The 14147-nt window shown below is 36.9% G+C and overlaps 1 protein-coding gene across 1 annotated transcript in view; it reads right to left on the bottom strand.

Annotated features, from left to right (window-relative positions):
* The window catches only part of LOC128657507 (probable cation-transporting ATPase 13A4), a 252157-nt gene extending 245249 nt beyond the window's left edge, over positions 1 to 6908 (bottom strand). The window contains exon 1 of the mRNA XM_053711874.1: positions 6858 to 6908. Coding sequence (XP_053567849.1) covers positions 6858 to 6908 — 51 coding nt within the window. The remainder of the gene's footprint in view (positions 1 to 6857) is intronic.
* Positions 6909 to 14147: the final 7239 nt, after the last annotated feature.

Raw genomic sequence — 14147 nt, 5'->3', positions numbered from 1 at the left:
ATATATATTTGCAGATATCTATTCCTACACTGATCAGCCACAACATTAAAACCACCTGCCTAATATCATGTAGGTCCCCTTTGTGCTGCCAAAACAGATCTGATGCATTGAGGCATGGACTCCACAAGACCTCTGAACATGTCTTGTGGTATCTGACACCAAGACATTAGCAACAGATCCTTTTAAGTCCTGCAACTTATGAGGTGGGGCCTCCATGGATCGGATTTGTTGTTCCAGCACATCCCACAGATGCTCAATCGGATTGAGATCTGGGGAATTTAGAGGCCAAGGGAACCAAGGCACTAAGACATTAGCAACAGATCCTTTTATGTCCTGCAACTTGTGAGGTGGGGCCTCCATGGATCGGATTTGTTGTTCCAGCACATCCCACAGATGCTCAATCGGATTGAGATCTGGGGAATTTAGAGGCCAAGGCAACACCTTGAACTCTTTGTCATGTTCCTCAAACCATTCGTAAACATATTTTGCAGTGTGGCAGGGTGCATTATCCTGCTGAAAGAGGCAACTTGCATCAGGCAAAACCATTGCCATTAAGGGGTGTAAATGGTCTGCAAACATCTCTAGGTAGGTGGTACGTGTCAAAGTAACATTCATATGAATGCTAGGAACCAAGGTTTCCCAGCAGAACATTGCCAAGAGCATAACACTGTCTCCGCCGGCCTGCCTTCTGCCCATAGTGCATCCTTCTGCCATCTCTTCCCCAGGTAAAAAATGCACATGCACCAGGCAATCCACCTGATCTAAAAGAAAACATGATTCATCAGACCAGGCAACCTTCTTCCATTGCTCCATGGTCATGTTCTGATCCCCATTGAAGGCGCCTTTGGCAGTGGACAGGATTCATCATGGGCACTCTGACTGGTCTGCGGCTTCGCACCCCCATGCACAGCAAAATGTGATGTACTGGAACCCTTTCTGTCATGGCCAGCATTAATTTTCAGCAATTTCAGCTTCATTAGCTCTTCTGTGTGATCGGACTAGACGGGCTAGCCTTTGCTCCCCCACATGTATCAATGAGCCTTTGCATCCATGACTGTGATACTGGTTCACTAGTTGTCCTTCCTTGCTCCACATTTGGTAGTTACTAACCACTGCATACTGGGAACACCCCACAAGACTTGCCATTTTGGAGATGCTCTGACCCAGTCATCTAGTCATCACTATTTGGCCCTTGTCAGAGTCACTCAATCAGATCTATTCGCTTACCCATGTTTTCTGCTTCCAACACAAGAAATTCAAGAACTGACTTTCCACTTGCTGCCTAATATATCCCACCCCTTGACAGGTGCCATTATGACAATATGATCAATGCTATTCACTTCACCTATAAGTGGTTTTAATATTTTGGCTGATCAGGGTATACATAATCATATATATATATATATATATATATATATATATATATATATATATATATATATGTATATATATATATATATGTGTATATATATATATATATATATATATATATACCTAAAAAAAATCATATATATGTATAAATATGTATATTTGAATAAATAGAACATATTTCTCTATGTGAAGAACATTGGAATGGGAGGATATACGATTGGGTTTGCGTGCAAGTAGGGTGTTGGGTTTTTTTCAGCTTTTTTTGCTACATTGACTTCTATGGCGGAATAGGTTATCCCACGCACGATATTCTAAGTTTGACTTTTCACGCGCATCCGGTTTCGCACAATCGATAACGTTTTACTTTCAACTTGAAATATGAGCCAAACCCGATGCGCAAAAAAAGCTTAATTCTAGCGCAGTTAATGCTCGAACGGAAGTGTTAAATAGCACTCCACTTGTAATCTGGCCCTAAATGTTTTGGGAGGTTTTAAACTCAAGGTTGTTCAAATCCAAAACTTGTTTTTCACATTATTTTTATTTTCTTTGCACATTGAAAACCTGTTCCTTTGATGCTTCTTAACAATCCATCAAAATACACTTTTCTTACCAATCTTCACATGATTTTTGAATATTTCTAATTTAACATCATTGAGCACTTTTTTGCACATGTTCAATTGTCTCAAGATTCCTGATTTAATAAAATAAAAAAAATATATAACTAAAATCACAATTTTTAACTATGTAACTACCTAAAATACAATGATTAGAATGTTCATTTATGATTCTAATTTTACAAGTAAGTATTTGGGTGATCAAATAACATTCATTCTAACATAGGGCTAGATTACAAGTGGAGTGAAAAAATATTAGCGTTGTTGAGTGCTAACACCACTCAATGTAAATCAATAGCGCTCCTATGTTTGCGTTGGTATTACAAATTGAAAGTAAAATGTTAATGCAACTCGGGTGCACTAACATCTGGAGTTTGAGCTACCCATATTCTTCATTAGAAGAACAAGTTTTTTTATGTTTTAAACTATATATATATATATATTATTTTTATAGAATATGCATCTATAGCTATATATCAATATGAATATATATATATATATATATATTTATATATAAATATATATAAAGTCCAAAAATGTGTACTCTTACCAATTATACAACAACTGCCAGGGTGCCAGCACATTAGTATAAAATGCAGACCAGTAGGTGCTCACTGGTCCATTTAAAGTGGTAGCTTTAAAATGTGTAACGTTTCAGGTATACTCTTCCCATCCTCATACATCAGGACCAGCGAGTTCCTCTTTGTCTGCATTTTATATATATTTATATATAAATATATATAGATCTACAGTACTGTGCAAAAGATTTAAGCAGGTGTTCTGGCCAGGTGAGTGTTTGTTGCTCTTATTTATAATTCTGTTATTCTTTTTAGATGTTGCAAGTTCAGCAAAGTAGTCATTACACTGTCTAGCTTGTTGGGTATTTTGATTTAGTGCACTCAAAACCAATGTGTATTTGGACATTCTGTGTATACTTAAGCTGTATTTTAAGACATTAAATTATGGATTCAGCAACATTTTAATTGTAATAGATTTTATTTGATATATTGGAAATGTACTCTGTTACCTTTGTTATATGAATCATGTGAAATGTTTGTCCAGTATTTGTTAATTTCTATAATAAGAAATATTTACACACATTTGGTGTGTGTCAAAATCATTGTGCTGATATTTAGAGCTGTTTCTTTTTCTCTTTTAAAAATCTCTTCAATTATAAAATAGCTGCTCTTTATTTACTATTAGCATTTAGAAACAAATTTTAAAATAAGGCTTACCCTATTGCATAAAATTAATATACTTTTTGGCATTTGATGGTGCTCTCTGATCACTGATAATTTGCTATTGTGTATGAGTTTTAGAGATGTGCAGGGAAGAATTATTTTTTTATGACATTTTTGTTATGAATATTCAGACAAATTTGTTTCCCCCGAATATTCGTTGTCTGCACTATTCGGTTTACGTTTTGTTTAAAATGAAATGAAAATTGAATTTTCATAAAAAATTTACATTTGTTTTTGTTAAAACTGAGAAAAATGTTTCAAAACTACAGGTGAAAAGTTCGTAGAGAATCGGATTCCTGGGGAGGAAAACAAAACCGAGGCGCCTTTAAGTGCAGTAACGTAAAGGCAACAAGCCAACCCAAGAAACACACAGGTAAACCACTCACATGCGGTGATGCACACTATAGTGCACATGGAGCAGGCCAAGGCTTCTGAGCCGCTCGGCTGACTCGACAACCAGCTCTCCGGACAGGTGAACTCTCAGGCTGACGGACCTACTACCGCTATAGGTATTTAGAGACGATTGTCCTCCACTAGTGCCAGGCCATGTCTTGTAGCAAAACAATGCTCAGGATACTTGAACCAGATCATGGTACAAGCAGGTAACAGAATTACCAACAGGAGCGGTAGTGATAAAACCATTTATAAGTTAAAAACAAATGTCATTAATACAGTGACGTGTTTCTCGGCATTCAACGCCATTTTCTCAGACTGTAATGATACAAGTTACTGCTACCTATTTAAATAATTCTGCTCCAATAGAAAACCCTACAGGTGAAATACAAGATACACCCCTTATGACGTCATACAGGTAAAAAAACGCCTATATGGCTTGTCAAAGGATCGCAATTGATCTGAAACAAGCAATCATTTTTAGCATTGTAAACAGACATAGAAAGTAAAAACATTTACAATACAGCATTGCAACATTCTAACTATACAATAAGATACTATCTATATAAAAATGGAGTCTACAGCGAAGCACAAAAATGCAGTTTTTTTTCTTATCAGAAACAATTTTATAGTGTGTACCGAACAAATCAGACAAAGCCTGGAAACTATTTAATGATAACTCAACATAGTTTGAATATTTTGCAATAACAGGCCATCTTATTCATGCCGTAATGTTAACGTGTACATATATAATAATGTGATAATATATCCAGAATGGATATAGGGGCCTATTAAACAAATGTCTGTCTGACATGATTCGATCAGCGGATCATGTCCGACAGACATCGCTGGATGCGGAGAGCAATACGCTCTCTGCATTCAACATTGCAACAGCAGCTCTTGTGAACTGCTGGTGCAATGCCGCCCCTGCAGATTCGCGGCCAATTGGCCGCTAGCAGGGGGGTGTCAATCAACCCGATCGTATTGGATCTGATTGATTTCCCGTGATGTCTGTCCACCTCCTCAGAGCAGGCGGACAGGTTATGGAGCAGCAGTCTTTAGACCGCTGCTTCATAACTGGTGTTTCTGGCGAGTCTGAAGGAGCTTGATAAATAGGCCCCATAGTGTGAAAAGACAATTGATGTACTTATGTGATAAAATTGAACCATATACAGATATAGTATATAGAGTGACCAAAAATAGGATTCCCTAATATATCATTAGTAATGTCGCGAATAGTTCGCCGGCGAATAGTTCCCAGCGAACATAGCTTGATCGCGTTCGCCGCAGCGGGCGAACATATGCAATGTTCGATCCGCCCCCTATTCATCATCATTGAGTAATACTTTGACCCTATACCTCACAGTCAGAAGACACATTCCAGCCAATCAGCAGCAGACCCTCCCTCCCAGACCCTCCTACCTCCTGGACAGCATCCATTTTAGATTCATTTGGAAGCTGCATTCTTAGTGAGAGGAGGGACAGTGTAGCTGCTGCTGATTTAATAGGGAAATCGATAGCTAGGCTAGTGTATTCAGTGTCCACTACAGTCCTGAAGGACTCATCTGATCTCTACTGTAAGGACAGCACCCCAAAAAGCCCTTTTTAGGGCTAGAACATCAGTCTGCTTTTTTTTTTTTTCCTGTGTAATCTAATTGCAGTTGCCTGCCTGCCAGCGTGTGTGTCAGGTTCACAGCGTATAATGTGCCCACTTGCCCAGTGCCACCACTCATATCTGGTGTAACAGTAGTGTAGATCTAAAAAAAACAACACTTTTTTGACTGTGTTAAATAATAGCAGTCAGTTTCCTTCACACGTGTGCGTTTCAGTGCCTGCCTGCCAGGGCACAGTGTCACCCCAGTGCAACTCATATCTGGTGTAACAGTAGTGTAGATTTAAAAAACAACAACATTTTTTTGACTGTGTTAAATAATAGCAGTCAATTTCCTTCACACGTGTGCGTTTAAGTGCCTGCCTGCCAGGGCACAGTGTCACCCCAGTGCAACTCATATCTGGTGTAACAGTAGTGTATATTTAAAAAAACAACAACACTTTTTTTACTGTGTTAAATAATAGCAGTCAGTTTCCTTCACATGTGTGCGTTTAAGTGCCTGCCTGCCAGGGCACAGTGTCACCCCAGTGCCACCACTCATATCTGGTGTAACAGTAGTGTAGATTTAAAAAAACAACAACACTTTTTTGACTGTGTTAAATAATAGCAGTCAGTTTCCTTCACACGTGTGCGTTTCAGTGCCTGCCTGCCAGGGCACAGTGTCACCCCAGTGCAACTCATATCTGGTGTAACAGTAGTGTATATTTAAAAAAACAACAACACTTTTTTGACTGTGTTAAATAATAGCAGTCAGTTTCCTTCACACGTGTGCGGTTCAGTGCCTGCCTGCCAGGGCACAGTGTCACCCCAGTGCAACTCATATCTGGTGTAACAGTAGTGTACATACCTGATGTTTTAAAGCACGTTATTCCAAACAATTTAGGAATGTTAGGTGATTTATGCCCTTTATGTATTAAAACCAGACTCTGCATCAACTATGTAATTTTCCATGGGAGTTTTGCCATGGATCCCCCTCCGGCATGCCACAGTCCAGGTGTTAGTACACTTGAAACAACTTTTCCATCACTATTGTGGCCAGAAAGAGTCCCTGTGGGTTTTAAAATTCGCCTGCCTATTGAAGTCTATGGCGGTTCGCCCGGTTCGCCAGTTCGCGAACAGTTGCGGAAGTTTGCGTCTGCCATTCGCGAACGCAAAATTTTAGGTTCGCGACATCACTATATATCATATAAACAAAACACGAATATCTCAATAAGGACATTAAGAGTATAATTTATCTACAATTGTGTATTGGTACTCCTACAACTTTTTTTCAATGTGAATCTATGCTCAATAAAGATGTGAAAAATGAAAAGCAACATTAATTGTGTAAATAATATAACTAATATGTTGTGGTGAAACCTATGATAATATTGTGGTGATTAGAAAGCAGCTAAATCTATATTTAAATTTAGACCATAAGGATGAAGGAGGAGTGTATGAAGCTTATAAATCCAGAAGGTCTCTCTCTGGCGTAGCCTCGTGAATCTATTATATCTATGGGAAGGTAAAATGTGTTCAATGGGAGTGATGCTAAAGCAATTGAGATCACCACCATGTTGGATATTGCAATGTTGGGACACACTTTGATATAGAAAGTTAGCCTTCATATTTCTGAAATGCTCATACCATCTGTGGCTCAGCCGCCTTCAAGTACGTCCCACGTACTTCACCCCACATTTATAAATATATCTTGTATATGGATGCACAAGTAATTCAACTTTTAATCATATGGACACAATCTGTAGAGTCTGATTTAAATGTAGTTTTCCTGTGTGTGATATATTTACACATCTTATAATTTTTCACTTTACATCTAACAGACCCAACAAATGTTGCCACCTTGCCTCCTAGATGTTTTTTCTTTTTCATTATGTCATAAGGTTGAGGGCATGTTTAACTATCTGACTAGGGGCTAGATGGTTTTTGAGTGTAGGAGCTTGTTTAAAAATTGCCCTAGGTCTGTCTTCAATCATTTTATTCAAAATTGGGTCCTTTTTAAGGATAGTCCAGTATTTATTTAGAGCTTCCTTAATAGCTCTATGGTTGCTGTTATACTGAGTGATCAGAACATCATACTATTAGACTTTATGTGGTCATCTCCCTGTTCGGTGGCTTCCTTAGATTTTCTAGGTGCTAGGGCTCTTTCATTAAGTCTGGCCCTCACATAACCATCCTCAATGATTTGTTCAGGGTATCCCTTCTCTTTAAATCTAGCTTTTAGAATCTGACTCTGTACATCATAAGTTGTTAACTCACTGCAATTTCTTCTAATACGTTTAAATTGTCCATAGGTTACGTTTGTTTTCCATGGTAAATAGTGGTTGCTATTAAAATTCAAAAAGCTATTGCAATCCTCTGTTTTAAAGTCTGTTTGTGACTTAATGATACCAGTATTGGTAAACGATAACATCAGTTCAAGGAAAACAATAGACTGTGATTGTATACAGCTCATGAATGAAAGACCCATATCATTAGCATTCAAGTGTTCTATGAACTCATTAGCCTCCTTAAGTCCCCCCTTTCATATAAGGATCAGATTGTCTATATATCGACCATAGAAGACCAGACTTGCCCCAAACCGAGTTTCATAGATGTATTTGTCCTTAAAAATCCCCATATAGAGATTCGCAAAACTTGGGGCAAATCTGGTCCCCATGGCCGTCCCTTTTGTCTGCAAATAAAATTGGTCCCTAAACAAAAAATAATTATGCTCAAGAATAAAAGCTATTAGCTGCAAAATTAGCTGTTTTTGTAAATACGGTAAATACCAATTCCTTTCAAGATACTCTGATATGGCCTTAAAGGGACATTATACACTCATTTTTTCTTTGCATAAATGTTTTGTAGATGATCTATTTATATAGCCCATAAAGTTGTTGTTTTTAAAAAAAATGTTTAGTTTTGCATATTTTAAAATAACATTGCTCTGATTTTCAGACTCCTTTTTTTTGTTTTTTTGTTTTAATTCTTTTATTAAGCCAGTTCACAAAACATAAGAGAGAGAGAGTTACAAACATTTCATGTCCATATAGCAAATGACAACTTAAGATGTGTTAATACATGAACAATAATTGAATAAATAGACCACAGAAAACTAGATGAACACCACATATCTTCAACGAAATGATCTCAAATCGCATAGAATACCCTAATTTTCAAAGTTCCATAACCAATATAGGCCCATTCCTGTATATATTGTCTCTATATATTATGAAACTGTCATGCCTGTGAACCGAGTAAATTTTCCTTTTAGCCCAAACACACAAAACAAAAAAATATATATAAAAAAAATAGATAAATGTATCACTTCATCCCTCTATGTATTCACTCGCTTTAACATTGTCTTCAGATTGCTATACTACAGATGAAACTGGCATCCAGAAAAAAAACAACCCAGCTTTAACAGCCGACAAAAATGGTTTGGTATTAAATAAAGGGGATAATAACTGTTTTTGAATCGCCAATGTTTGAACTTTGATCAATGGCAACCATTTATCAAGAAATTCCTGGATTTTATTATCATTAAATAAATTAATATTCTGAATCTCAAACGAAATATGTTGTACGAGGGTGCTTATAAAACTAGAAAAACTAGGTGGAGAAGTATCCTTCCATTTCTTCAATATCATGTATCACATTATCATAATCATTGTACAATAACTATGATAATAGTTTGGTTTACTAACTACCGAGTTTGACAAAAAAAAGACAAATCTGCCATTAATCTTAAAATGATCCGAGAAAAGTTTGTTATTACAAAAACTTAATTTGGACCATAATTGTGATATTTTTGGGCATTTCCAAAATACATGTAGAATATCTGCTTTATCTAGATTGCATTTAGAACAGTAGAAATCACTATTTGGGAAGAATTTTGCCAATTTTGAGGGAGAGAAATAAACATTGTGAATCAATTTGACATGTGATTCTTTCCACCCAATCGGAATTATAAGCTTTTGTATTAACATAAAACTGCATCTAATATTAATTGCTATTGCTATTGCTGGAAAATACAAAGCCCAGAAAGCTTGAATTTTATTTAAAGGGACAGTCTAGGCCAAAATAAACTTTCATGATTCAGATAGAGCATGTAATTTTAAACAATTTTCCAATTTACTTTTATCACCAATTTTGCTTTGTTCTCTTGGTATTCTTAGTTGAAAGCTTAACCTAGGAGGTTCATATGCTAATTTCTTAGACCTTGAAGCCCACCTCTTTCAGATTGCATTTTAACAGTTTTTCACCACTAGAGGGTGTTAGTTCACGTATTTCATATAGATAACACTGTGCTCGTGCACGAGAAGTTATCTGGGAGCAGGCATTGATTGGCTAGACTGCAAGTCTGTCAAAAGAACTGAAAAAAGGGGCAGTTTTCAGAGGCTTAGATACACGATAATCACAGAGGTTAAAAGTATATTATTATAAATGTGTTAGTTATGAAAAACTGGGAAATGGGTAATAAAGGGATTATCTATCTTTTAAAACAATAAAAATTCTGGTGTAGACTGTCCCTTTAAATATATCTGGCCCTGTTTAGAGAGCAAAATATCATACAATAACAATATAGAGCATTTGCCTACAGAAAATTTCCTAATAGATAAATTAATCTCGGACCATCGTCACAGTAGCTAGATTTTCCAACTTATAGAATTAATAAAATGACGCATCTGAAAATATGCAAACAGATCATTCCTAGATATTTTGAATATGTTAATAAGATTATTAAAAGATAGTAAATGTCCTGTAGGAGAAAGCAATCGATGCAGATATATCAGCCCCTTTTGAAACCAAGATTTAAAAACTGCTTGTTGGATTCCTGGTATGAATTCTGGGTTCCCACATATTGGAAGAAAGGGAGAGCACTTAAAATCAATTCCTAGAGTAGAACAAATCTTCTGCCATGCAATGATAACATTCTTAAAGGTTATTAAGTTTGGTAGAATACTAGGGAGATTCCCTATTGAGCAATGCAGAATCGCCTTAAAGGGCCAGTAAACCTAAAAAATAATGTTATATAATTCTGCACATAGTGCAGAATTATATAACATTATATTAGTGCTAGTTTTTTATTACAAATATATCCGGTATTTTTTATAAAAAGAAGAGGGTTTTCCAGACCCGCCCTCTGTGCTCTACTGAGCGGGTCTGGTTTTCCATCAGAGCACATCGGGCCAGCTGTTTAGTCACAGCCCGGCCCGACTGCGCCATTACATTCAATGCAACTCGCTCCTGCTCTGTCTGGAAAACCCTCTTCTTTTTATAAAAAATACCGGATATATTTGTAATAAAAAACTAGCACTAATATAATGTTATATAATTCTGCACTATGTGCAGAATTATATAAAATAATTTTTTAGGTTTACTGGCACTTTAAGGGAGAATGGTGAGATTATTTCTGTTTCAAGTTCAATAGAGGTAAATTTGTTAAGATTCATTAGCCAGTCCAAAGCGGTCCTGGCTAACGTTACAAAATTGTACAGTTTAATATCTTGAAACGCCAGCCCAGCATTTTCTTTTTTTTGAGTAAGTTTTGCTATTGATATGCAGGCTTTTTGCTTTTTCCATAAAAATTGTGAACAAATTGAATTAAATTTATTTCGGCTAGATTTAGAGTTTTGTCGGTAACGACCCGAAAAGCTAACGCCGGCTTTTTTCTGGCCGCACCATAAAAATAACTCTGGTATTGAGAGTCCACATAAAGGCTGCGTTAGGCTCCAAAAAAGGAGCGTAGAGCATATTTAACGCAGCTTCAACTCTCAATACCAGAGTTGCTTACGCAAGCGGCCAGCCTCAAAAACGTGCTCGTGCACGATTCCCCCATAGAAAACAATGGGGCTGTTTGAGCTGAAAAAAAACCTAACACCTGCAAAAAAGCAGCGTTCAGCTCCTAACGCAGCCCCATTGTTTGCTATGCGGAAACACTTCCTACGTCTGCACCTAACACTCTAACATGTACCCCGAGTCTAAACACCCCTAACCTTACACTTATTAACCCCTATTCTGCCGCCCCCGCTATCGCTGACACCTGCATATTATTATTAACCCCTAATCTGCCGCTCCGTAAACCGCCGCTACTTACATTATCCCTATGTACCCCTAATCTGCTGCCCCTAACACCGCCGACCCCTATATTATATTTATTAACCCCTAATCTGCCCCCCACAACGTCGCCTCCACCTGCCTACACTTATTAACCCCTAATCTGCCGACCGGACCGCACCGCTATTATAATAAAGTTATTAACCCCTAATCCGCCTCACTAACCCTATAATAAATAGTATTAACCCCTAATCTGCCCTCCCTAACATCGCCGACACCTAACGTCAATTATTAACCCCTAATCTGCCGACTGGAGCTCACCGCTATTCTAATAAATGTATTAACCCCTAAAGCTAAGTCTAACCCTAACACTAACACCCCCCTAAGTTAAATATAATTTACATCTAACGAAATTAATTATCTCTCATTAAATAAATTATTCCTATTTAAAGCTAAATACTTACCTGTAAAATAAATCCTAACATAGCTACAATATAAATTATAATTATATTATAGCTATTTTAGGATTAATATTTATTTTACAGGTAACTTTGTAATTATTTTAACCAGGTACAATAGCTATTAAATAGTTAAGAACTATTTAATAGCTAAAATAGTTAAAATAATTACAAAATTACCTGTAAAATAAATCCTAACCTAAGTTACAATTAAACCTAACACTACACTATCAATAAATTAATTAAATAAAATACCTATAATTATCTACAATTAAACCTAACACTACACTATCAATAAATAAATTAAATACAATAGCTACAAATAACTACAATTAAATAAACTATCTAAAGTACAAAAAATAAAAAAGAACTAAGTTACAAAAAATAAAAAAATATTTACAAACATAAGAAAAATATTACAACAATTTTAAACTAATTACACCTACTCTAAGCCCCCTAATAAAATAACAAAGCCCCCCAAAATAAAAAAATGCCCTACCCTATTCTAAATTACTAAAGTTCAAAGCTCTTTTACCTTACCAGCCCTGAACAGGGCCCTTTGCGGGGCATGCCCCAAGAAGTTCAGCTCTTTTGCCTGTAAAAAAAAACATACAATACCCCCCCCCCAACATTACAACCCACCACCCACATACCCCTAATCTAACCCAAACCCCCTTAAATAAACCTAACACTAAGCCCCTTAAGATCTTCCTACCTTATCTTCACCATACCAGGTTCACCGATCGATCCAGAAGAGCTCCTCCGATGTCCTGATCCAAGCCCAAGCAGGGGGCTGAACAGGTCCATGATCCGGCTGAAGTCTTCATCCAAGCGGGGCAGAAGAGGTCTTCCATCCGATTGAAGTCTTCATCCAAGCGGGATCTTCTATGGTCATCCATCCGGAGCGGAGCGGCAGGATCCTGAAGACCTCCGACGCGGAACATCCATCCTGGCCGACGACTGAACGACGAATGACGGTTCCTTTAAATTGATTGAACTTGATTCTGATTGGCTGATTCCATCAGCCAATCAGAATATTCCTACCTTAATTCCGATTGGCTGATAGAATCCTATCAGCCAATCGGAATTCGAGGGACGCCATCTTGGATGACGTCATTTAAAGGAACCGTCATTCGTCGTTCAGTCGTCGGCCAGGATGGATGTTCCGCGTCAGAGGTCTTCAGGATTTAGAATTTAGAATAGGGTAGGGCATTTTTTTATTTTGGGGGGCTTTGTTATTTTATTAGGGGGCTTAGAGTAGGTGTAATTAGTTTAAAATTGTTGTAATATTTTTCTTATGTTTGTAAATATTTTTTTATTTTTTGTAACTTAGTTCTTTTTTATTTTTTGTACTTTAGATAGTTTATTTCATTGTAGTTATTTGTAGGTATTGTATTTAATTTATTTATTGATAGTGTAGTGTTAAGTTTAATTGTAGATAATTATAGGTATTTTATTTAATTAATTTATTGATAGTGTAGTGTTAGGTTTAATTGTAACTTAGGTTAGGATTTATTTTACAGGTAATTTTGTAATTATTTTAACTATTTTAGCTATTAAATAGTTCTTAACTATTTAATAGCTATTGTACCTGGTTAAAATAATTACAAAGTTACCTGTAAAATAAATATTAATCCTAAAATAGCTATAATATAATTATAATTTATATTGTAGCTATGTTAGGATTTATTTTACAGGTAAGTATTTAGCTTTATATAGGAATAATTTATTTAATAAGAGATAATTAATTTCGTTAGATGTAAATTATATTTAATTTAGGGGGGTGTTAGAGTTAGGGTTAGACTTAGCTTTAGGGGTTAATACATTTATTAGAATAGCGGTGAGCTCCAGTCGGCAGATTATGGGTTAATAATTGAAGTTAGGTGTCGGCGATGTTAGGGAGGGCAGATTAGGGGTTAATACTATTTATTATAGGGTTAGTGAGGCGGATTAGGGGTTAATAACTTTATAATAATAGCGGTGCGGTCCGCTCGGCAGATTAGGGGTTAATAAGTGTAGGCAGGTGGAGGCGACGTTGAGGGGGGCAGATTAGGGGTTAATAAATATAATATAGGGGTCGGCGGTGTTAGGGGCAGCAGATTAGGGGTACATAAGTATAACGTAGGTGGCGGCGCTTTGCGGTCGGCAGATTAGGGGTTAATTATTGTAGGTAGCTGGCGGCGACGTTGTGGGGGGCAGGTTAGGGGTTAATAAATATAATATAGGGGTCGGCGGTGTTAGGGGCAGCAGATTAGGGTTACATAAGTATAACGTAGGTGGCGGTCGGCAGATTAGGGGTTAAAAAATTTAATAGAGTGGCGGCGATGTGGGGGGGCCTCAGTTTAGGGGTACATAGGTAGTTTATGGGTGTTAGTGTACTTTAGAGCACAGTAGTTAAGAGCTTTATAAACCGGCGTTA

The sequence above is a fragment of the Bombina bombina genome, chromosome 4 (assembly GCF_027579735.1).
Source record: "Bombina bombina isolate aBomBom1 chromosome 4, aBomBom1.pri, whole genome shotgun sequence".
NCBI classification, from domain to species: Eukaryota; Metazoa; Chordata; class Amphibia; order Anura; family Bombinatoridae; genus Bombina; species Bombina bombina.
Note: the sequence above shows the minus strand (reverse complement) of the source record. Positions and strands in the feature narration are given on the sequence as shown.